General features: G+C 37.3%; 1 protein-coding gene across 3 annotated transcripts; it reads left to right on the forward strand.

The window, feature by feature from the left end:
• The first annotated feature begins 1874 nt into the window (after positions 1-1874).
• LOC125646833 (ubiquitin carboxyl-terminal hydrolase 1-like) lies at positions 1875-20233 on the forward strand. 3 transcript variants are annotated; one of them, XM_056142385.1, is made up of 10 exons: positions 1875-1944; positions 9049-9196; positions 9281-9378; positions 9640-9773; positions 11382-11447; positions 11607-11710; positions 14898-16180; positions 17539-17719; positions 18256-18360; positions 19821-20233. In XM_056142385.1, the coding sequence occupies exons 2-10, from the start codon at positions 9057-9059 to the stop codon at positions 20119-20121; spliced, it is 2412 nt and encodes an 803-aa protein (XP_055998360.1). In that variant the 5' UTR covers positions 1875-1944; positions 9049-9056; the 3' UTR covers positions 20122-20233. The 3 variants fall into 3 exon arrangements, with proteins under 3 accessions (XP_055998360.1, XP_048729343.2, XP_055998361.1); XM_048873386.2 differs by having other exon boundaries at positions 1892-2026; XM_056142386.1 differs by lacking the exons at positions 18256-18360; positions 19821-20233 and adding an exon at positions 16787-16898 and having other exon boundaries at positions 1900-2026; positions 17539-17678.
• The last annotated feature ends 3153 nt before the right edge of the window (positions 20234-23386 follow it).

The raw sequence follows: 23386 nt of genomic DNA on the forward strand, positions 1-23386 counted from the left end.
GAAGATGCTCCTGGCGCCTCGCTCTACGCCAATATGAGCGATAACTTATCACCGGTAACTGTTTCTTCCCGTGTTGTGTCTACACCAGATAAGTGGCGATGCTGGAGTACCCTCTCCAGGTGCAGGTGTGAGTGTGTAGGTGATGGTGTGGACGGATGTAAGCCTGGGCATTGTGATATGAAGGACAGGCTGTTGTCCGTGTAGCAGGTCCCCCTCTCCACGCTGCTACTGTGATCCAAAGGAAAGGCAAAGGCCAATACAGTTTGGAAGCAGCAGCGTCGCAGGAGTTGCTGAATGTGTGCTGAAGTTTAGCAGCAAACCACTCCGGATTTTTTTTTTTCGAGGTTTACTCTTGAAGCCTTTCCTATAAATAGGTGACCACAATGCAGCGGGAGTGTTTTGACAGATGAAATATACGAATACCACGTATGTAACCCCCACCCCCGAGTCGCCAGAGCAGCAACTATTTTATAGCCTACATATAGCCTACAATGCCTGCCCGCTTCTCTGAAGAGATCCCCACTTTCGATCTGTCCGCCTTTCGTGATTATGTAATATTTATCTACATATTCATCGAGGACAAAGTTTGAGTCACATGTGAGTTTGTCTGTTTGAACACATGCGCATTCTAATACTGTTAATCATGTATACGAACTGTAACCAACAATGTTTTTCAATAAACGTCATAATGAAAAAACGTAACGTCATTTTTTGCATACTTGTAAAGAAAAAGGTCATGATTACCAATCACGAGTTGGTTGGCATCTTTGATTGACTGTAATATTTTAACGACAATCAACATTGCTCTAATATTTTGAGGGATGTTCTCTACTTAAGGACCCTTTTTGCTAGGAACGGCTCTATATTATACGTATGTATTATCCACCATAATTGCCATTTACAGACACAAGTATATATATACACTATCACTATTGTCAAAAGTATGAAACACTATTGCTATGCCATGTCATTACATTGTTATTTGTTTTATACATGGGCAATAACCATTACTTGTTGATGTGTTGCGCCAATTACTAAAGAAATTGAACTTGAATTTTGTAATCTTGTTACATTAAAGTCCTAAAACAAGTTTATGTTTTTGCAAAGGAACAGGTTCTTTTTTTGTTTTGTTTGTTTGTTTGTTTAAGCCTGAGAGAGAGAGAGAGAGAGAGAGAGAGAGAGAGAGAGAGAGAGAGAGGGGGGGGGGGGCAGTAAAACGTGTAAAGTGAGGACAAATTTCAACCAATGGACAGACGTTGTGAGGACAAAAATTGCACTATGAGGACAAATTAATGTCCTCACAATTGCGTCCTCATAAATGTGAGTTATGTGACCTTCAGCATGTGAAAGATGTATAGATACAAAATATTAGCTTAGTGAGGACAAGTGGTGTGAGGACATGTCCTTACTACTATTCTCTCTCAAAAACCTTTTTTACATTATTCAAAAGAGAGTATTAGATAAACCAGGGACCTATATACTAAGTATATAGGTCCCTGGATAAACTTTTATAGATATCCCTATAGCTATACCTAACACAGTACTTTTTTGCCTTTAGAATAAGATATGTGTGTATTCTCTTCTACACATTGTGAGGACGTCCTCATTTAGTAGGTTTGGTCGGCTATATATATATATATATATAGAGAGAGAGAGAGAGAGAGAGAGAGAGAGAGAGAGAGAGAGAGAGAGAGTCTTGGGATCCGCCCCATTCTAGGGTCAATAATATTTCAAGTATTTGCGAATTTAAGAATATCAGATGGAAAAGAAAATTATCTTAGTTATGTTGAATGAAAATAAATAGAAATGATTTATTCAGATGAATTAATATCTTTGTATGTACTACTTTCCGTTCTATAAATCTGCATCAAAATACGAAACTAAACTTCAAGGATGAAAGAACCCGGATTAAATTGTTGACAGTCGTGGTAAAGGACTGATGAAGTAAATATGGGGAAAAAAGTTAATTTTATGGGACACATGATCTGATTTTATAAGAAGCTGCCAGTTTAGGCTTACTATTGAGGTATAATCTATTGTATAGATTAAATAGATGCGTAAGAGTAGACCAAATTTTATCGATCCAAATCCAAAGCGAAGTTGAAATGGGCGCGCAAAGTTTGTTTAGTGGGCTCGAAGGATATTCAGATCCGAGTGGTTCAGGTCCTACGCTGTTGAGGACACTGTCGAGGACACTGTCATGAATAGAATGATAAAATCATGTATTAAGTTTTAATGTTGTCTAAAACCCGAGTTGATGAAAGGACAGAAATATGCGAAAAAGATAGGCCTTATTTTCATTTAATAAATTGTATGTCACGTCCACTACTGGGGATCGGTATACTAGAAACCTCCCCAATATTTTGATAATACCTATTTAGCTTGATTTATCAAGCCATTTTAAATAGCTTATTTTGTTATATCATATTGAAAAGGGACAAAATAACTGCTGTCCACATTCAAGTTGTAGATAAATCATAGTTTTTGAATGTCAATAACACTACCTTTGAAGAAACACTTTCTGTGTCTGTCTTACTTCTTTTCTTTCTTTGGACTTTCAGATTACTGGTATTTAGATTTTGTTTCTTGTTTGGCTTTCTAACTTTGATAACCTTTTAAGGTTGTCATGACCAAGAAATGCTAATTGTGCTTCTCAAGACTCATGATTTGCACTTAGTCTAAACATCTAAGAGATTCAGAAAACAGTATGCTAAAATCTAGATTTATATCCAGATTTTCTCTAGTCTATACAGTCTAGTGCCATAGAATCTAAATACTAGTACGTTTTCTAGTATCGGAATATGAGGTGATTTTGAATCCTTCATAATTGGCCTTCAATGTAATTCTTTTGAAAGGTGACTGTTGATATTGCCTGGAAACCTCACAACTTAGTTTGATTTGTTCTAAATAGACATGCTTTGCAAGCTTTTTTATGGGCAGCAAATGGTGATACAAGCTTGTTCATCATTATTAGAATAGAAATGATATGTATGTGGAATTTGTTTACAGTGAAACTTCTCTAAACCGGCCGGCTCTCGGACCGAAAAAAAACGGCCGGTTTGGAGGGGTGGCCGGTATACCGAGAATTTAGCAATTATAGACATTTTATCTCAATATTCACAAAGTAGGTACTGTTCACTTTGATCTGGTGATCTATGATCAATTATCGGTGGAGATTAAATTAGTCCGCTTGTACCTAAAGGTAATTATGAATTACAAGAAATATTCTCGCTGAAATCATCTAATTTTAAACTGAAAATCTATAACAGGACACATAAAGAAAACACAGAGGCCTATTATTGGAATTCCTCTTACCTATAAAAACTCTGTTTACATTTGTCGCTTATATCATTAACAATTTTGTTTTGACGTTTTTAAAAAGTACAGTAGTGAATATGAAATTGTAATTTGAATATTTCTTTGGAATTTTAAGTCTATGGAAACCAAGAAAATTAATCTATCTTTTAATAATTATCATTAACAGTCATGGGTTTGTTCTTTATTAACTACCACTTATGTCCATACAGTAATGTAGTGTAACAATATGGCATTTGATACTGTATTCATTCAATACTGTTTTTTACATTTTGTATAGAATTTGAAAGGGTCTCTGGGACTAGCTAAGTGTCAATTAACACCCTTGACAGCACAGGTATACAATAGAAATTAAAGAGGCCACTAGTGTTTTTCACACCTCCAGTTGATAATTTCCCACCTGGCCAGTGGGTTAGTCAATTTGCACACCTGAACGATCTTGATCATCCTCTGGCCAAAATTTTCTTGTCTTCAAAAGGTGGCAGGTATGTTAAGGGTAAATTACACATGTTTGTTAACAAATGTACTTTAAAAAGTGTCCGGTTTTCAGAGGTGGCCAGTTTTGTAAGACTTTCTTTGTAAGGAAATGTTAAGATTTCTGCCGGGACTTTGAAAATCGGCCGATATTCAGGGAGAACCGGTTTTCTGAGGGGCCGGTTTGGAGAAGTTTCACTGTATTTCTTAGAAATAAAAGTGCCCTGTCTGACTTGGAATATTTTTTGAAAAATATAAACTACTGAAATCCCCAAAGCATTGCACATTAAAAGAACATGGGGGGGGGGGGGGGGGGGGGGGGGTGTTTATATTTACAAGCTCCTGTGGCTTTTTCAAATGCATATTATGTGGTATCAAAACTGATGTTATCTTCATAGAACAATTGTTTCTTTCAATTTTGAAAAAGCTGTGGCCATTTGTAGTTATTTTTTATATTTCTGTACATCGTGCCAGTATCCTCTCCCACAAACAACTTATAGGGAAGTATTGATTTTCCCCATGTCTGTCTATCCATTTATCTGATTCAAGTTGGTGACCAAAGTGCTCTCCTATGTTAATCAGAATTGCTTTTCTTCCTTAAAACCCCGTGGGGATCCGGGTTAGAATAGGTCCTCAGCACCCCTTGCTTGTCGTAAGAGGCGACTTGATGGGGCGGTCCTTCGGATGAGACAGCAAAAACCGAGGTCCTGTGTCACAGCAGATGTGGCACGATAAAGATCCCTCCCTGCTCAAAGGCCATAAGCGCCGAGCATAGGCCAAAATTTTGCAACCCTTCACCGGCAGTGGTGACGTCTCCATATGAGTGAAATATTCCAGTGATTTTTTTGGGGCCAAAATGCCACTGATATTCGGCTGTTTCCCCTCACAAAAATTAGCTATTTTCCCCCAATTATATATATGTTTTTCCAAATTTCAAATCTAGGGAAGTTAGGCCATTTTAAATAAAAAGTTACCATATATTGCTGACAAAGAGTAAATACGCTTTTTTCTTCAGTTTTATTTTTGGAAAGCCTGCACATGCAAAAGGTTTTGTAAAGAATATGTAAAACAATGGAGGCATCCATTTAAGTAGATGTGCAGCGTAGTATATAGTTTCCAGACACCCTTTAAGCCATTTTGTTGATACTTTCAGTTTGACTGCCATTATATGTAGGGTCAGGCTAGTAACAGGAAGTGGCTAACAGTATAGGATTTTACTAAAATCCGAAAAATACAAACAGGAGAATTAGTATAATATTTACAAGATTATGGGTACAAATGCTAGTAAATTATTTTTTTAATGAAATTTAATAGACAATACGTAATTCTTAGAAAAAGTAAATAATATTTATACAAAGTGTGACTTCCAATACATATTTAATGTTAAATAATGATTTATTTTATGATTTTAAATCGGATCTGAAATAAAACTCAAACAAAAACATTTGTTATTTGATTATTTTAAGCATTTTAATATACTATGAATGATTTTTCTCAATTCGAGGAAAATGTCGCTAATTTTTCCCAATTGAAAAGGAGGGGTGGTAGTTTGAAAAAAAAATATCACTGCATTCTCGAGTGGGACGTTAAACAATATACAATCAATCAATCCTCCTTAAAACACTGTAAATATTGATAAAAATTAAGATTGTAGGTTGTAACACTGCAATAGTATTTGGATGAAACATAGACATTGTTGAAACGTTTGTGTCCCTGGTCTTCAGCTACACAATATCTCAAATGGGTCCCAATATGAAGGATCACCTCTAAGGGTAATAGTCCTGTTAGGACAGGTGTAAGTTTGTCAGTGTGAAATGTGACTCTTAGTGTCTTTGTTCTGTTTTCTTAGTGCGAGATAGCTCCCTATTCTTCCACTTTCCCCAATGTCCCTTTCCTATCTGACTCTTGTGTCTCCACTTTTTAGCTCACCTGAACCAAAGGTTCAAGTGAGCTATTCTGATCACATTTTGTCCGGCGTCCGTCTGTCTGTCTGTCTGTCCGTCTGTCTGTAAACTTTTCACATTTTCGACTTCTTCTCCAGAACCACTGGGCCAATTTCAACCTAACTTGGCCAAAAGCATCCTTGGGTGAAGGGCTTTCAAGTTTGTTCAAATGAAGGGCCATGTCCCTTTCAAAGGGGAGATAATCACAAAAATAGGGTGGGGTCATTTAAAAATCTTCTTCTCAAGAACCACTGGGCCAGAAGAGCTGAAATTTACCTGAAAGCTTCCTGACATATTGCAGATTCAAGTTTGTTCAAATCATGGCCCCCGGGGATAAGATGGGGCCCCAAGGGGGGGAATCAAAGTTTTACACACAAATATATAGGGAAAAACTTTAAAAATCTTCTTCTCAAGAACCACTAAGCCAGAAAAGCTGAGATTTACATGAAAGCTTCCTGACATAATGCAGATTCAAGTTTGTTCAAATCATGGGCTCCGGGGGTTGGATGGGGCCACAATAGGGGATCAAAGTTTTACATACAAATATATAGGAAAAATCTTCTTCTCAAGAACCACTGAGCCAGAAAAGCTGATTTTTACATGAAAACTTTCTGACATAGTGCAGATTCAAGTTTCTTCAAATCATTGGCTCCAGGGGTAGGATGCCCGGGGCCACAAGGGGGATCAAAGTTTTACATACAAATATATAGTTAAAATCTTTTTCTCAATAACCACTGAGTCAGAAAAGCTGATATTTACAAGAAAACTTTCTGACATAGTGCAGATTCAAGTTTGTTCAAATCATGGTCCCCGGGGGATAGGATGGGGCCACAAGTGGGGGGGGGGGGGGGGGTCAAAGTTTTACATACAAATATAGAAAAAAGCTTTAAAAGAACCATTGGGCCAAAGAAGTTGACATTTACATGAAAGCTTTCTGACATAGTGTAGATTCAAGTTTGCAAAGGGTAGTTTGGGCCATAATAGGGACCAAGGTTTTACATGCAAATATATATGGAAAGTCTTCAGATATGGGCCAAGGTGACTCAGGTGAGCGATGTGGCCCATGGGCCTCTTGTTTGATTTTATGCCGATTCTGAATGATTTTGTTCCTTCATATTTCCTTAGCGTGATGCAATGTAGAACATTTTTATATCCAGAATGGGATTATTATTTTAAAACTATTTTATTGTACTACATGAGTGTGAGTATTTTGGGGACCAATTTATTTGATTGTGTATCGACTAACATTGCCTCACACATGTAATATTAAAATGTTTGATGCTTGAAGACAGAATGAGATGATACTGAATTGAATGCAGGAGTAAGGACAATGTAGGTATTTTGTGACTATCTTCAAGACCCTGTGAGGCAAGCTCTCTGATTGACCTTTTGGAAGCTCTTGATTTAAAGGTTAAGCTAGGGTTATGATTCTAGAAAACATCACTTATGAGATTTGGGGGTTGGGTGGATGTGTGTGTTGAGTGGGAATCTCGTTCTTCAGTTTAATCAGTAACAGATTCAACAAGGATGTAGGTTTATAGATGGTAGAAGAATGTATTCAATATCACTGTACTCTGGCCCTTAAATGTACATTTATAGATGGCAGAGGGACATATTTGGTAGTTTTAAGAATTAAAAAATACTAAAATCTTCATTTGAAATTAAATGCAAAAACTAATTGAACAGTCAGAAAGAGCATACTTGTAAATAGTTTACACATGTGTGTCCTCTCCCCCCCCCCTCCCCTATAAGCTACAAGTATATAAAATCAAATTTAAAATCCCCCCCCCCCCCCACCATGTAATGTAAATCAGAAAAAATGTATGATGTATTAAATCAAAGACATAGCAGTGTAAGACACTGAATCAGAAAAGTCTTAATGTCTCAAATCTATAATGTCTGTTTCTCAGTGGTGCTCATGTGAGAATATCTCTCTTCATTGCTGATTAGGGCCCCGCATTTCATGCGGGAAGCCCTATTGTAATCACATTGTCTGTCCGTCTGTCTGTCAGACTTTCTTTGTGACACGATTTAACTCAAAAAGTTTTCATTGTACAGCTTTCAAATTTTGTACAGGTATAATTTATAATAAGAGGAAGACGCCTATAGATTTTGGGGTCATGTAACTTTGTCTGAAAATTATCATCTTATCTATTTATCACTGTCTAAGGGAGATAATTCAATTTGAATTATGATGTATTGATATAGAAAATTTACAAAAAATAACTCTACAACATTATATATGTGTATTTTTTTTTTTAAATATGATATAAAAAATGCTTGATGTTACATGTATATTGAATTGACACGTCATTCCCAGTCAACAACTCTTGATCGGGATCGGAATATGGAATTAAATTTCTGATAACCAGTAGCAAAGTGAAACTGCTTCTTTGAATTATGTACTAATTGCACGTTACACCTTGAGAACTGTTCCTTTTAATAAAGAAAGTCACAAAATAGATACAAAATGAGTGTACCTTATTCATTACTGTTACCGAACTTTCGTTGGTGAAAATCTCGAAATGGTGTGTTTCACTGCTTGTTGACAGTAAGGTCCACATTTTCTATGTGCATATTTTGATATTTACTTATGAATTTTTTTAGTGCATACTTGTATGTCTTTGCTAGGTTAATGGAAACTGTCTCAATTATGTATGTAAAGACATATTTTATAGATTTCTATTTTTAGAAATGTAGAACACTTTTCTATCAATGTTTTTGAAAATGCTTAGACCCCTGATGTCAGAATTTCCTTTTCCTAGACGTCAATATGTCAAATTCATAATCCTTTTTGGATAGTATGTACCACATTTTGTACCAGTTATCCAATATGAATCCCCTTACAGTGGGATTTAGTTGCACCCTGTTGTGTTTGAGTGGATGAGTGTGTGCTAAACAGAAGTTAATTTACATTTGTATCAGTCTCTCATAAATATGTTTCATGATTCCTTTTTCACAAATTTGCATTCCAATGTATCTTTGAAAATTATCAATTCTAATATATATACCAGCCCCAAACATTGCTATATCAAATACAGATGTCACTTTCCTCTAATAACCCTCAGCGGGGCCCTTGCTCTCTAGTTTCACTGCATTTAATACTCAGCAGAATTTAAGCAGTATATGTCTTGTCAGAAACATTATTTAATTATTTGCCAAGACAATTGATAGAGGTTGCTACCATTTAGCCAAGGGGCATAACTCTCAGAAGGGTGAAAATCAGTCGTGTTATTGATCCCAAGGAAAAGTATGAAATTGCTATGGACAGTCCTTGTCAAAAGGCTATAGTGTTGTGTATATTTTATTTTTATAGTATTTGCCATGGTTATTCCTGATGCAGAGAGTCCGGGTCCTGTTAAAAAGAGACCAAGATTGTCTTTAAAGGTCCAGAAGAATGGTGAAAGCAAGGGTGACATCAAGCCGGAGAAACAGGAAACTGCATGTGGAGAGGAAGGAGAAGAGTAAATTTGTAAAACTGCTACATGATGACAAATTTTCATTGAATTGTGTGTGTTGTATTTTACCAGCGTACATGTGTCTTGTAGAATCTGGGAAGTAGGTAAAGAAGTGTGTTTGGATGATTCTGTTAATGACTGCAGTTCCAGATCTCTGGTTCCCGTATCAGCTTCATTAGAAAACTTAGGTAATTAAAATACTGCAACGATTGATAATATGTGTATAATTTTTGTAGTACAAATAAATGTCTCATGTAATTTATTGAAAAAAAGTATAGAAGATTGAACATTGTAGGGTGTAAAAATCTAAAACTTTATATTTCATATTTATCCAAATATATTTTAAAAGAGTATACTTGTGCTTGCAGATGGAAAGAAATTTGGTTGTTTAGTCGATTTTTTTTTCTGATTTTTAAAAAAAAAAAATTATTTTCAAATTTTCTGTGCAGGTAATACATGTTTCCTGAACAGTGTGCTGCAAGTGCTGAGATTTACACCGGGATTTTTGCCAGGATTGGAATTGTTGTATCAGGAAATTGTGCAAGTCGAAAAACTCAGAAAACAGGGTGTTCTCAACAAAGAGGTAAAATATCAAGTCACATGTTTAGGGGAATGAATTAGAGGTAGTGAACTGTGGTGTCACATGACAAGATTAATGAATTAAGAGGTAGTGAACTGTGGCGTCACATGTTTAGGGGAATGAATTAAGAGGTAGTGAACTGTGACGTCACATGTTTAGGCTAGTGAATTAAGAGGTAGTGAACTGTGGTGTTACATGACAAGATTAATGAATTAAGAGGTAGTGAACTGTGGCGTCACATGTTTAGGGGAATGAATTAAGAGATAGTGAACTGTGGCGTCACATGTTTAGGCTAGTGAATTAAGAGGTAGTGAACTGTGGCGTCACATGACAAGATTAATGAATTAAAGACCCAATTACAAGCCGCCCCCCTTCAAATTTACTTTGACTAAGATAAAAGAAAATATACCGTTTGTTAATCAAATACTCAAGACAATAGATATAGCCCAGACTGACAGATTCGACCAAGTGTGTCTACTGGGCAACCGAACTGTGATGTGTTTATAGCAATTAACTGCAGGTGTATCCACCCCTTTCATCTACTGCAAAAATACATTCCTAATATTTTTTGTAATGTAATAGTTGATACATGAACTTAAGATTCAAACATTAGAAATAAATCGGTCATGGTCAAATCGTATTTTGAAGAAAATGTCAAAAATCACTGTACAAATTAGCGGCGACTCAAGCTTTAATGATAAGATTATCTGGAGAGGACAAATTCTGCCTAGGAGCTAATTGCTATACACAATGAAATACATGGAAAGTACAAAAAATATATTGAAAATCTTCCAATTGAATCCATCATTTAGAAATAAGAATAAAAATATATCAATTCATTCATTTTAAAACCTTCGCTTAAGACTAGGTTAGGAAACCAATACTTACTATTACTGGCATTTTTATAAAGCTTAAAACCTCAAAATTGGTTCTCAGAAATCATTTTCTGAAAAGCTTCTTGGAGTCAAAATATCCATTTTTGGCCGAGGGCCGAAGCCCTTGACCCTCTGATCTAAGGGCAGCACCCCTAGATACCTCGCTGGGGGAGGACCACCAGACCCCCCTTCTGCTTTTTCTATCTCTCTGTAGAATCATGTTTGGATGATAGAAAAGTTCTTCCTAAGCTCTAAACTTAAACCATTGTGGGCCCGTTGGGATCCGGGTTAGAATAGGTCCTCAATATCCCTTTTTTGTCGTAAGAGGTGACTAAATGGGGCGATCCATCGGATGAGACTGCAAAAACCGAGATCCCGTGCCAGAGCAGGTGGGGCACGATAAAGATCCCTCCCTGCTCAAAGTCCCTAAGCGCCGAGCATAGGCCTAAATTTTGCAGCCCTTTACAGGCAATGGTGATGTCTCCATATGAGTGAAAAATTGTCTAGAGGGATGTTAAACAATATACAATCAATTAAGCCATTATGCTTTTGTCTATATAAAGATTCTGAAAAAGAAAACATCCTTCTAATGAGTGTATGTATCTGCTAAAGAATCTGAAAAAGAATCTTAGCAGTGTAAATGAGTGTATTTTTATGATAAAAAATCTGAGAAAGAAACGTAGCTGTGTAAATGAGTGTATGTATGCTCATACTTCAGTGTTTTTTGTATTATCAGGATGCTGGTGTTTTTGACCCATTGGAAACCAATAAAAGTATACATCTTGTCAAAGACCTCTACAGGGTAGGAACTTCATTGTGCTCATTAAACAATTGTATAATTTGAAGCATTGTAGTGTGGATGTGTAACTTTCCTTTAAACCAGTAGTTCTGATTGTAATGAAATTGACACATTGTAGTAACTCTCTGGTATGTGTTGTATCTGTTTTGTTACTAATTTTAGCTGTATAAGAATATGGAACAACGTGAAGAGAACCATGAGGAGGTGGCTACCTCAGATGTCATGTCTATGGCGGTCAAGCCACAGAAACTACTCAACATCATCAGGTCAGTCACACCACACAAACTACTCAACAACATCAGGTCAGTCACACCACACAAACTACTCAACATCATCAGGTCAGTCACACCACACAAACTACTCAACATCATCAGGTCAGTCACACCACACAAACTACTCAACATCATCAGGTCAGTCACACCACACAAACTACTCAACAACATCAGGTCAGTCAAGCCACACAAACTACTCAACATCATCAGGTCAGTCAAACCACACCAACTACTCAACATCATCAGGTCAGTCACACAACACAAACTACTCAACATCATCAAGTCAGTCACACCACAGAAACTGCTCAACAACATCAGGTCAGTCACACCACACAAACTACTCAACAACATCAGGTCAGTCACACCACACAAACTACTCAACATCATCAGGTCAGTCACACCACACAAACTACTCAACATCATCAGGTCAGTCACACCACACAAACTACTCAACATCATCAGGTCAGTCACACCACACAAACTACTCAACAACATCAGGTCAGTCAAGCCACACAAACTACTCAACATCATCAGGTCAGTCAAACCACACCAACTACTCAACATCATCAGGTCAGTCACACAACACAAACTACTCAACATCATCAAGTCAGTCAAACCACAGAAACTACTCAACATCATCAGGTCAGTCAAACCACAGAAACTACTCAACATCATCAGGTCAGTCAAACCACACGAACTACTCAACAACATCAGGTCAGTCAAACCACACGAACTACTCAACAACATCAGGTCAGTCACACAACACAAACTACTCAACATCAGGTCAGTATTTCATCTCATTCATTATGTACTCAACACTATTTCATCTAGCTGCAATAATGTAGCCCTCTCCAACTTTTTGTAAGGGGGGGGGGGGGGGGGGGGGGGGGGCTACAACTTCTTAGGATCTCGATAATGGTGAATCACTCCCGCAACAATTTTGATCATTCTAAACATTTGTGCTGGCTTTCTTTTATATGTAAATAAGAATGATATATGTTTCTTAGTCAATATATAAATAGACAACCTGCAACTTTCAGTTTGTGAGACTATTCTACTGTTTTTAACTTCGATATATTCCAATTTCTCGATTCATATTGTGTGCCATGTTTGATGGAACTTCCAATTGCCAAGTTATTTGCATATACCCATATAAAGTAGTGTTTACATCATTGGGCGAGTGTGGAGGAGAAAGCGATTTTGTCGGTATTGAAAAGGTTCAGATTTGATATGAAGTTAAAAAACGAACAGCAGAGTGTAAATTTTTTTTCTGCCACCATATGATTTTCCTTTCTTTGTCAGAATGATTGAGTAAAGTACATTTTCATGCTGATTATCAATGTTTAGGTTTCAGTGCATCAACCTATGAGATCTTGCGATAAGAAGCATGGCGGAGCAGACAAAGAGTTCTGCATGTTGTACATATTTCATGAAAACACCTTTATTAAGCATGCCCAAGTGCAAAGTTGGTGCTCTTTTTAGTGTAAACAACATTTGAGACAAATACACGGAGTTTATTACAGGTCATTAATAAAAATATGTTGCACCATTACGAAGATCCTATGGAATTCTAGCCCTCTCCCGAAAACGTCAGAATAAAAAAACTTGGAGAGGGCTACTGCCTGCATCATAAAGTGCATCTTGATGATAAATATTGGTGCATCAGTTTATCATCTCACCTCAACAATCTGTTGATAAAAAAATGCCCTTTTCCTGTTTTAATATCCAGGTTTCTTGTCATCTGAATTTTGTAAGCATTTATATGTGGAGGTCTTGATGTCCTTCTGTCTGGCTGACAATACTTATTGCAAGTCATGGTTTGGTACTTTTGATGTATGGAGGAGGTTTTCTGTATGGTTGTACTCGTATGCAGAGGATATTCGCCATTCTTTTAATGGATATGGACTTCATTTCACAAGTGAAGTTTTAATTTCCACATCCATTAATGGAACTTTCTGATCAAAATTTGTCCATTGTCTGTCGTCGTCGTAAACTTTTCACATTTTTGACTTTTTTTCAAGAACCGCAGGGCCAATTTCAACCAAACTTGCCACAAAGCATCTCTGGGTGAAGGGCTTTCAAGTTTGTCCAAATGAAGGGCCATGTCCCTTTCAAAGGGGAGATAATAAAAAAAAATGCAAAAAATAGGGTGGGGTCATTTAAAAATCTTCTTCTCAAAAACCACTGGGCCAGAAAAGCTGAAATTTACATGAAAGCTTCCTGACGTAGTGCAGATTCAAGTTTGTTCAAATCATGGCCCCCGGGGGTTGGATGGAGCCACAATAGGGGATCAAAATTTTATATACTAATATATAGGATAAATCTTTAAAAATCTTCTCAAGAACTACTGAGCCAGAAAAGCTGAGATTTACATGAGAGCTTCCTGACATAATGCAGATTGAAGTTTGTTCAAATCATGCCCCCCCCCCCCCCCAAAAGGGGTTGGATGGGGCCACAATAGGGGATCAAAATTTTACATACAAATATATAGAAAAAATCTTTTAAAAACTTCTTCTCAAGAACCACTGAGCCAGAAAAGCTGAGATTTACATGAAAGCTTCCTGACATAGTGCAGATTCAAGTTTGTTCAAATCATGGCCCCCGGGGGTTGGATGGGGCCACAATAGGGGATCAAAGTTTTACATACAAATATATAAGGAAAATCTTTAAAAATCTTCTTCTCAAGAACCACTGAGCCAGAAAAACTGATATTTACATGAAAGCTTTCTGACATATTTCATATTTCAGTTTGTTAAAATCATGGCCCCCAGGGGTAGGATGGGGTCACAAGGAGGGGGGGGGGGGGCAAAGTTTTGCATACAAATATATAGGGAAAATCTTTAGATATGAGCCAAGGTGACTCCGGTGAGCGATGTGGCCCTTGGGCCTCTTGTTTAATTTCTCGTCCAACGAGGATAGTTCTAGATTAAATTGTACACAACAGGTAACTGCATTACGAATAAGGAGCTCTTTTCTAATCATAGGGAACAGATTGTGGAACACTGTAACAGTCACAAATTTTGTTATGAAGTTTATGATTTCTTAGTAATCTGTCATAAATATTAGCAAGTATTTGTTATATTGCAGTGTGAAAACATTGTGTTAATGCAGTGGCTTTATATTACACTGCAGAAAGTGTATCACAAACTTTGTTTATTGAACTTTCCTATGTACCTTTCAGGGAGCTGAACCCCATGTTTGAGGGATATTTGCAGCATGATGCACAGGAACTACTCAGGTGTATCCTCTCATACCTACAAGACTCAGAAAAAGACCTCTTCAGCATGAAGAAAAATGTCTCCGAAAAGTTGCCAAAACATGACGTACCCAAGAACTCCATCATGGATCGTTTCTTGTCGAGATGTACCAAGGTGAAACCAGAGAATTGCCCCAAGAATGTCTTTCACCAGCCAGATATCTTGGATCAGATTGAACAAAGTGAAGCTGCCAAAACCAGTGTTACTCAGCATACAACACCAGTGGAGGCAGATACTGCTTGTCAGGTGCAGAAAGAAGTGTTGAAAACTGAAAATGTGTCAACCCCTAAACTTCGAACACGTACACCGAGGGGTAAAAAGACAAACAAAGAGCAGAAATCAATTCAAAGTACTGAAAAGACCAATTCGATCAGGAAACAAGGTACACCCAGGCCAGAGAAAACACTGGACGAACCAGATGGCACAATTACTTCTGTGACAAAGGAGCGGGACAACAGGAGAGAGAAAATTGAAAATGATAGAGTCGATGTGTTAGATACAAGTGATGAGAGTATGGAAGTCTGTAGCAACAGAAATGAAAACAAAAGTGTGCACGGCAAACTGAATGGTGAGCTGGGCAAAAATGAAAAGAATGGCCTGCAACAGACGATTCTCGGAATGTTCCAGAATCAAAGGACATGTAAAAGATTGGGCATGAGTCGCACAGTGTTGAGGAACACCACGGTAAAGTCTGATGTCACCTCTCATGTAAATGGAGAAAGTCGAGAAAAATTCAATCAAGGAAAAGTAAGTGAAGTGGTGAAGAGGAAACCTGTCCCATGTGTTGGGAAATCCATGAGTGGATCTCCTTCAAAGAGCCAATCATCTCCAATACAACCAGTCGTGAAATTAGAAAAGTGTGACAAGGTGTGCAATAGTCCGCTGAGGTCAGTGAGTGCACAACTGGCCACTCAGAAGTTATCACCAAGTAAATCTGCCATGTCACCATCAAAAGAGGGTCCTAAATTAGCCAAACAGAGACTCGATTTTGTGGTCATACCCAAAAATAGAGTCAAGAATAATGTGAATCTGAAAGTCACAAAGACAAACTTCATTGAAGATCTGTTTATGGGGAAGATGATGCTGCGTACCAAATGTTGTGAGTGTGAGAATTGTCGGGAACGGATTGAGGATTTTCATGACATCAGTGTCCCTGTCCGCAGTGAGAAGACCGAGGAGAGCGATGATGAAGAAGAGCAGGAGGAAGGTAGTGTTGATTTGTGTGTAAATATTGTAATTTGTCCGGATTCTTTGTATATTGTAACTCAAATATGCATTTTTCCGAGCATGCTTAATTCAAATGATTTATCTGTGGGTAGAGCTGGATCAATATATTGATTATTGATATACATGTAAATTGGTATTTTTGAGCGATACCATAACTGATACAGTGAGCCTTGTATCACTTAATATATCAAGAGTTATTATTAACATATCTTACAGGGAGATTTCATGTACGAGTTAACTAATAAAATATGAATGAACTAGGTCTTGATGTCATTTGCTCCATGACTGGATACAGACGCAAACATTTCAAAATTGTGCTGTGCTCTCAGTTTTCAGAAATTAGCTTAAAAAAAACAAAGTGTAATGTTTGTAGAACACAGATGGCAAGTTCTGATAGTACAACTAATTTAGCAACACCATCAAGCTAACTGTGAGAAAGATGGCGTAAAATCTTTTGTTATTGATGAATAGTGTATGTAGTGATCATAGTCGAATGCGATCTGCAGTCACGATTTTCATATAAGATTGAAGAAATATATGAACAAATGAATAAATTTATAATTCCTTTGTGAATATTTATCTTGAGGGAAAAAAAATTCTTCTGCTGTCTCCAACTTGGGGCTCAGAGATGATTGTCAGTACAACAGTAGATATTGTATCAGCATTCAGCAACTAGGGCTTGTCCAAAGCCAGAGGAAGTGGGTGCCATTGTTTTTGTTAAAAAATATAACAATATTGATAGAAGCAAATAAATAAGAAGCACATTCACAAAGTGTATTGTGATAAATTAATTCAAGCTTAAAAATATATTAATATGCAAATAAAAGAAAAATTAAAGGTGAAGTTTATTTTTGTTATCATTTAATTAAGTGTAAATGTAATTATATTGCATTGTCGATACATATCTCATATTGTTTCTCTGTATTGCAATATGTATCATATCAAACTTTTCCAAACGATACCCAGCCCTATCTGTTGATGTTATGCATCCCCAGATTTTGGTTAGTGACACAATACTATCGTAGCACAACTCCCGTATATTTAGACTTCACTATAATGTTAGAACATGCCCATCACAGGGAAAGAGGCAGTTCAGTTATAGTTAAGGAGGAAATATTTTAGATAAACAATACTTTCCAAACTTTTCGATAGTAAAGTGATGACTTGTGATTCAAGCAATACAAAGGGGCTTGTCATAAATTGACTCATTCTATATTTACATATATAGAATAGACAATGTCAAATTTTAATAAGACAGAAATTTTGTGACGAGCCCCTGTGAGCAATATGCAAATTTTCCCATGTATTTTACGGTGTTTGGATCCTGTATATTTGTAGATAGTGACTCCTGTTTACGAAAGCTGATGTTCGCATTCACTGAAGTGGAACGACTTTGTGATGACAATAAGTATTTCTGTGACACCTGTTTGAGTCACGTTGAGGCAGAACGATCTCTCCATTACCAAGTGTTACCCAATATACTGACACTGCACCTCAAGCGATTCTCCACAAGCTCAGGGTAACACCATTCAAAAATAACTTCTCATAATATAAAATTATTTATTTCCCCAGGAATAGCAATTGATTTATGAATGTAGATTTGAATTACTGTGGAATCATTAAATTTTTGTGGATTTTTAAAAAAAATTATTTACTTTTTTACAGTTTTGTTGGTATGTTATTTTGAAAGTATATTGAAAGATCATATAAATTTTGTATTTCGTTGTGGTTTGAAATTTGTGAGATTGAGGTACTCACAAAGTCCACGGAAATTGAGCCCCACGAAATTAAATTTGATTCCATATTAACTGTGTTGTGAAATTTTAGAATCCATTGCATTTTAACTCTCAGGCACACATCATTATGACATGTGCTGTGCTGCACATATATTCTTCAATGAGAAGAAAAATTTAGTACAAAAATGTAGCATCTAATATATATGCATCTTTTGACATTTGTATTGTCTATTCTTGAATAAAAATCAGTTCATATTGGAGGAAATCAAGAATGTAATGCAAGAACTGGTTGTGTGAATGGATTTTCTGTTGCCTTCAGGATGTTTGGCTATGTGTCCAAGATAAATGACCACGTGTCCATTCCTCTGTCCCTGCCCTGTCTGAGGTACAAATGTCCCAGCCCTTGTAGCCGACCTGACCATAGGTAAGACTGTAAGAAAAATGAGTTTATAGTAGCATCTTTGAATGGTATCATTATATTCCTATTTTAGCCATCTACTGATATTAGAGACAGCATAAGAACGTAATATGATGCCGCATACACACCAATCCTTGTGAGGGGTGTTGCACCAATTCTTGTTAGGGGTGTAGGTTACACAGGGCTGTTCTTCTGGTGGGGATCTGCTGGTCTTGTTCCTGGTGAAGGACTGGTAACGTTCTGGTGAAGGACTGGTAATGTCCTGGTGAAGGACTGGTAACGTTCTGGTGAAGGACTGGTAACGTTCTGGTGTAGGACTGGTAACGTTCTGGTGAAGGACTGGTAACGGTCCTGGTAACGTTCTGGTGAAGGACTGGTAACGTTCTGGTGAAGGACTGGTAACGTTCTGGTGAAGGACTGGTAATGTCCTGGTGAAGGACTGGTAACGTCCTGGTGAAGGACTGGTAACGTTCTGGTGAAGGACTGGTAACGTTCTGGTGAAGGACTGGAAACGTTCTGGTGAAGGACTGGTAACGTCCTGGTGAAGGACTGGTAACGTTCTGGTGAAGGACTGGTAACGTTCCTGGTGAAGGACTTGGATCCTCGCCTTCGGACCTCTGTGCCAGCACATTATATTACCCCATCTTTTATGTTTACTTGCAAGATTCGTTATCTAAATCAGAGTCAAGTTCACTATTGCACCAAAGGTGAGACAAGCCCCCACATGTAGCAGGAAAGGGAATGTGATGTAATAAGCTGGCATCAGGGACCAAAACTCTAGTCTCCTGGTCCGACGCCAAAAATATATCAACAAGACCAAACTGTCAGGGGGCTGTTAAATACTGATAAACATTCCTATAGTGGCATCCATTTACAATTAAATCAGATTCAACAAAATGTCACGTTTAACAAATAATTCCCAACTAATTTTCTCTCTCCTTTGATTAAAATGACACAACAAAATCAGTTATAATAAAATTCTGCTTACAATAATTTAAATTCTAAATTCTGGTACCAAACGTCATCGGATAAAACAAAATCTGTTATTGCCCCAATTGATTGCATAGGCATCCAGCTGTGCCAATTGAATTTAAGAGACCTGTGTAATTGAATTCTGGTTGTTTTTACAACTTTCTATTCATTTATGGCTTAGAAAAAGAAAATCTTTGAGAGAGAGAAATTAAACTAATCACCCTCTTTGCATTTAATACCTAAAACTGGTAAAATTGATAGATTTAAGAGATAGATAGATATATAAAATCATTTGTCTTGGTTTGGTTGTAATACTTGTAAATCCACAAGAAAGGGTGGGATTGTAAATTTTTTATGATGTTCAAAAGTTGACATCTACACCTCATGACTAAATGCTGAAGGAGAATGTATTGATTATGAAAAACATAAACTTAGTTTTCATCATATTTGAAAAAAAGTGTTGTTAAATGTCGCTTTTTTTTTTTTTTTTACAGGTATCTGTTGTATGCAATCATTACACATGCTGGTGTGACCTTGACCTCGGGACACTACCTCTCATACGTTCATGTGCCAACTGAACAGAACATGACTGACGGTTTCTCTGGTCACTTCCTGTCCACCACCAGTCAGCAGTACCCGGGACACTGGCTCGAGTGTGATGACGAGACAACGCGGGTATATGATGAGGAGAAATTTAGTCGCATGTTAAAGGGGGAGGACCGGTCTCTGATGGGGACGCCATATGTTCTGTTTTACTACCGCAATACACCCGTTTCCACGTGGACCCCAAGATAATGACATTTATTTATAGGTGAACTGATTGATGAACTTTTAATTAAATTGATATATGATTTGTTTTGATTTCTCTCGTAGTTGTACAACAGCAATAAACTCATGAAATGAGAAATTGTTTTGAGAGAGTGATTTACGTTGTGTAGTACATTGGAAACCCATTATTGCCTGCATAGTATGGAGGAGAAAGCATGAGCAGGAACATAAACATTATGCGCTTTGTGCATTGAGGAAAAATGGAGAAAAATTCAACATCGATGTGTCCATTGTCATTATTATATATGATACAAAAATAATGACTGTTATGCTGAAGTACCAGTACACTCCTCTGTGAATTGTAGGAGAACATAAGATTCCTGGGTCAGAACAATGTGAACATGGTAATGAAGTATGCAAAATTTCAAGGCTATCTGATAAGCCATATAGGAGAGGTGTTCATAAGCTATTTTACATCCTCCCCTCAGAGATCCACAATAACATTTAGCAAAATAATCATCCCCACAAAATGCAAATCTACAGATGGCAATTAAGCATTGCACAAACTTTCAAGTGTATCCCATATGCCACACAGGAGGAGAAGCATTCACAAGATTTTGTGACATCGTTTTTGTATTTTCTGTCTCCCCCTAGAAGTGGGGGGAAATGATTGGATCCTAAGGTCCCAATAATATGCATATCATTAAATTGTAATGAAGCACTGAAAAAAATTTCAAGGTCATCCAATACACCATAAAGGAGAAACATAACAATCCATTTTTATACCCCCCGCAACAAGTTGAGGGGGGGTATACTGAAATCGGGTTGTCCGTCCGTCTGTAGACGCAATGGTTTCCGGGCTCTAAAGCATTATCCTTTCCACCTACTGTCACCATATCATATATATGGACTACCCATGGGATGAAGATGTTCCCTATCGATTTTAAGGTCAAAGGTCAAGCGCACTGGACATTGAAGTAGCAATATGGTTTCCGGGCTCTAAAGTGTTATCTTTTCCACCTACAGTCACCATATCATACATATGGGATGAAGATGTTCCCTATCAATTCAAAGGTCAAGTGCACTGGACATCGAAGTAGCAATATGGTTTCCGGGCTCTAAAGCGTTATCCTTTCCACCTACCGTCACCATATCATACATATGGACTACCCATGGGATGAAGATGTTCCCTATCGATTTTGGGGTCCAAAGGTCAAGCGCACTGGACATTGAAGTAGCAATATGGTTTCCAGGCTCTAAAGCGTTATCCTTTCCACCTACAGTCACCATATCATACATATGGACTACCCATGGGATGAAGATGTTCCCTATTGATTTTGGGGTCAAAGGTCACGCACACTGGACATCGAAGTAGCAATATGGTTTCCATTTAAATTCTTTAATGGCTTTTTTCATCGCATGGAACACCCTTTGGGAGATTGGGGTAAGCGGGGGGTATTCTTAGTGAGCATTGCTCACAGTACCTCTTGTATACCTTCCACTCCTCTTTGATCCACTTTAAATTGTAGGAAAATATTAGATCCCCGAGTCAGAGCAATGTGAATATCATTAAATGATAATGGAGTACATGGTATTGCACACAATTTCAACTATTCAATAAACTATATAGGTGAAGTGTTCACAAGCTATTTTACACCCACCACCCCTCTTAGATCCACTATAACTTAAAGGAAAATAATTGGATCCTCATGTCCTGATAGTATGGCAATGAAAGTATGTACAAAGTTTCAAGTCTATTTAATAAGCCATACTGGAGAAGACAGAAAGAACATAACAATGAAGAGGGGAGACATTGTTATTACATAATTGTCGAATTCGGCTCTACATAATAAAGAACTCTCACTGCTTGAGCACAGTTCAAAATTTGTGAAACTTCACCCTTGAGCACCTAGCAAGTTCAAAATTTGTGAAACTTCTCTTAAACCTAGCAACATCTCTAAATAAACAAACCGAAATCCTTCAAATTACAAATATACATTTATGATGCAGTTTGTCAATTCATTTGCAGCATCCTAATGTAGTAGTTCTAGTTCCCCTCTTCAAGGGGAAGACATTGTTTTTGTACTTTCTGTCTGACCATCTGTCACAAAATTTTGTGAACGCTTCTCCTCCTATATGGTTTATTGGATAGACTTGGAACTTTGTACAATGCTTCATTGCCATTTGTAGAGGTGCATATTATTTGGATGGGATGATCTAATAATTTCCTAAAAGATATAGTGGATAGATCCAAGAGTGAATGGAGGATGTAAAATGGCTTGTGAACACCTCCTATATGGCTTATCTGAGATTTGAAACTTTCTACAATGCTTCATTGCCATTTGTAGATGTGTATATTGTAGGGACAGGAGGATTCTGTTATCCTTAAAGTATAGTGGATCTGAGGGATGGAGGATGTAAATTAGTTTGTGAACACTTCTCCTCCTACATGGTTTATCAGAGTTCATAATGTATATGTTCCTGTCCATGCTTTCTCCTCCATACCATGCAGTACATTAAGGGGAGGAGGTTTCATTTGGTGCACTTCTAATTTGGGGAGACATTTTTCATAAAAACAATCTCTAGTTGGTTCAAACCATGGTCCCCAAAGCAACAGTAAGAGATAGACAAATCAAAGTTACAGCTCGTTGGTGGGTACTGTTAGAATTGTACACCTTACCTGAGCTGAATTTAATATTAAATTCAGGTATGCAAACTGTAATGGACAATCCGGAAAGGTACTGGCTGTAAGTAATTGTTCTAAAATTCAGAGTAAACGGAAATGATGGTCTGTCTGATCATGCAACACTGAACAGCAAGAACAGCTGTAGCAATTTATATTAGTGTATATCAGTCACATAATCACGGTAAATATTACATCGTCATGTTTGCATATGTTCTGCCACATAATCTAAATTAGGTTTAGTTGCTTATTTGTATATTCACGTTTGTTTATGTGTGCATGCGTGCCATAGTATGGAAATGTGTTCCGGTCAAAATTACATCGCAGTATTAAACTTTCTTTTAGAGTAAATTATCAAAAACAACTGTCCATCACAATATTATATCCAGTACTTCTGCTTTATTTATTTCTTTGTAGTCAATCTTTCTAACCTTTACAAATTAAAAACGATGGGAATGAATCGGCCTGTTTTGTCAGATATATTAAACGGATGCTACACAAACTCTCATGGCCTTATCATGTGTTGAACACCCCCCCCCCCCCCCTCCAAAAAAAAAAACACTACAGAAAATTCTAATAATACATTACACACAACGACAACAAGTGGAA

This window comes from Ostrea edulis, chromosome 6 (genome assembly GCF_947568905.1).
Source record: "Ostrea edulis chromosome 6, xbOstEdul1.1, whole genome shotgun sequence".
Taxonomy (NCBI): Eukaryota; Metazoa; Mollusca; class Bivalvia; order Ostreida; family Ostreidae; genus Ostrea; species Ostrea edulis.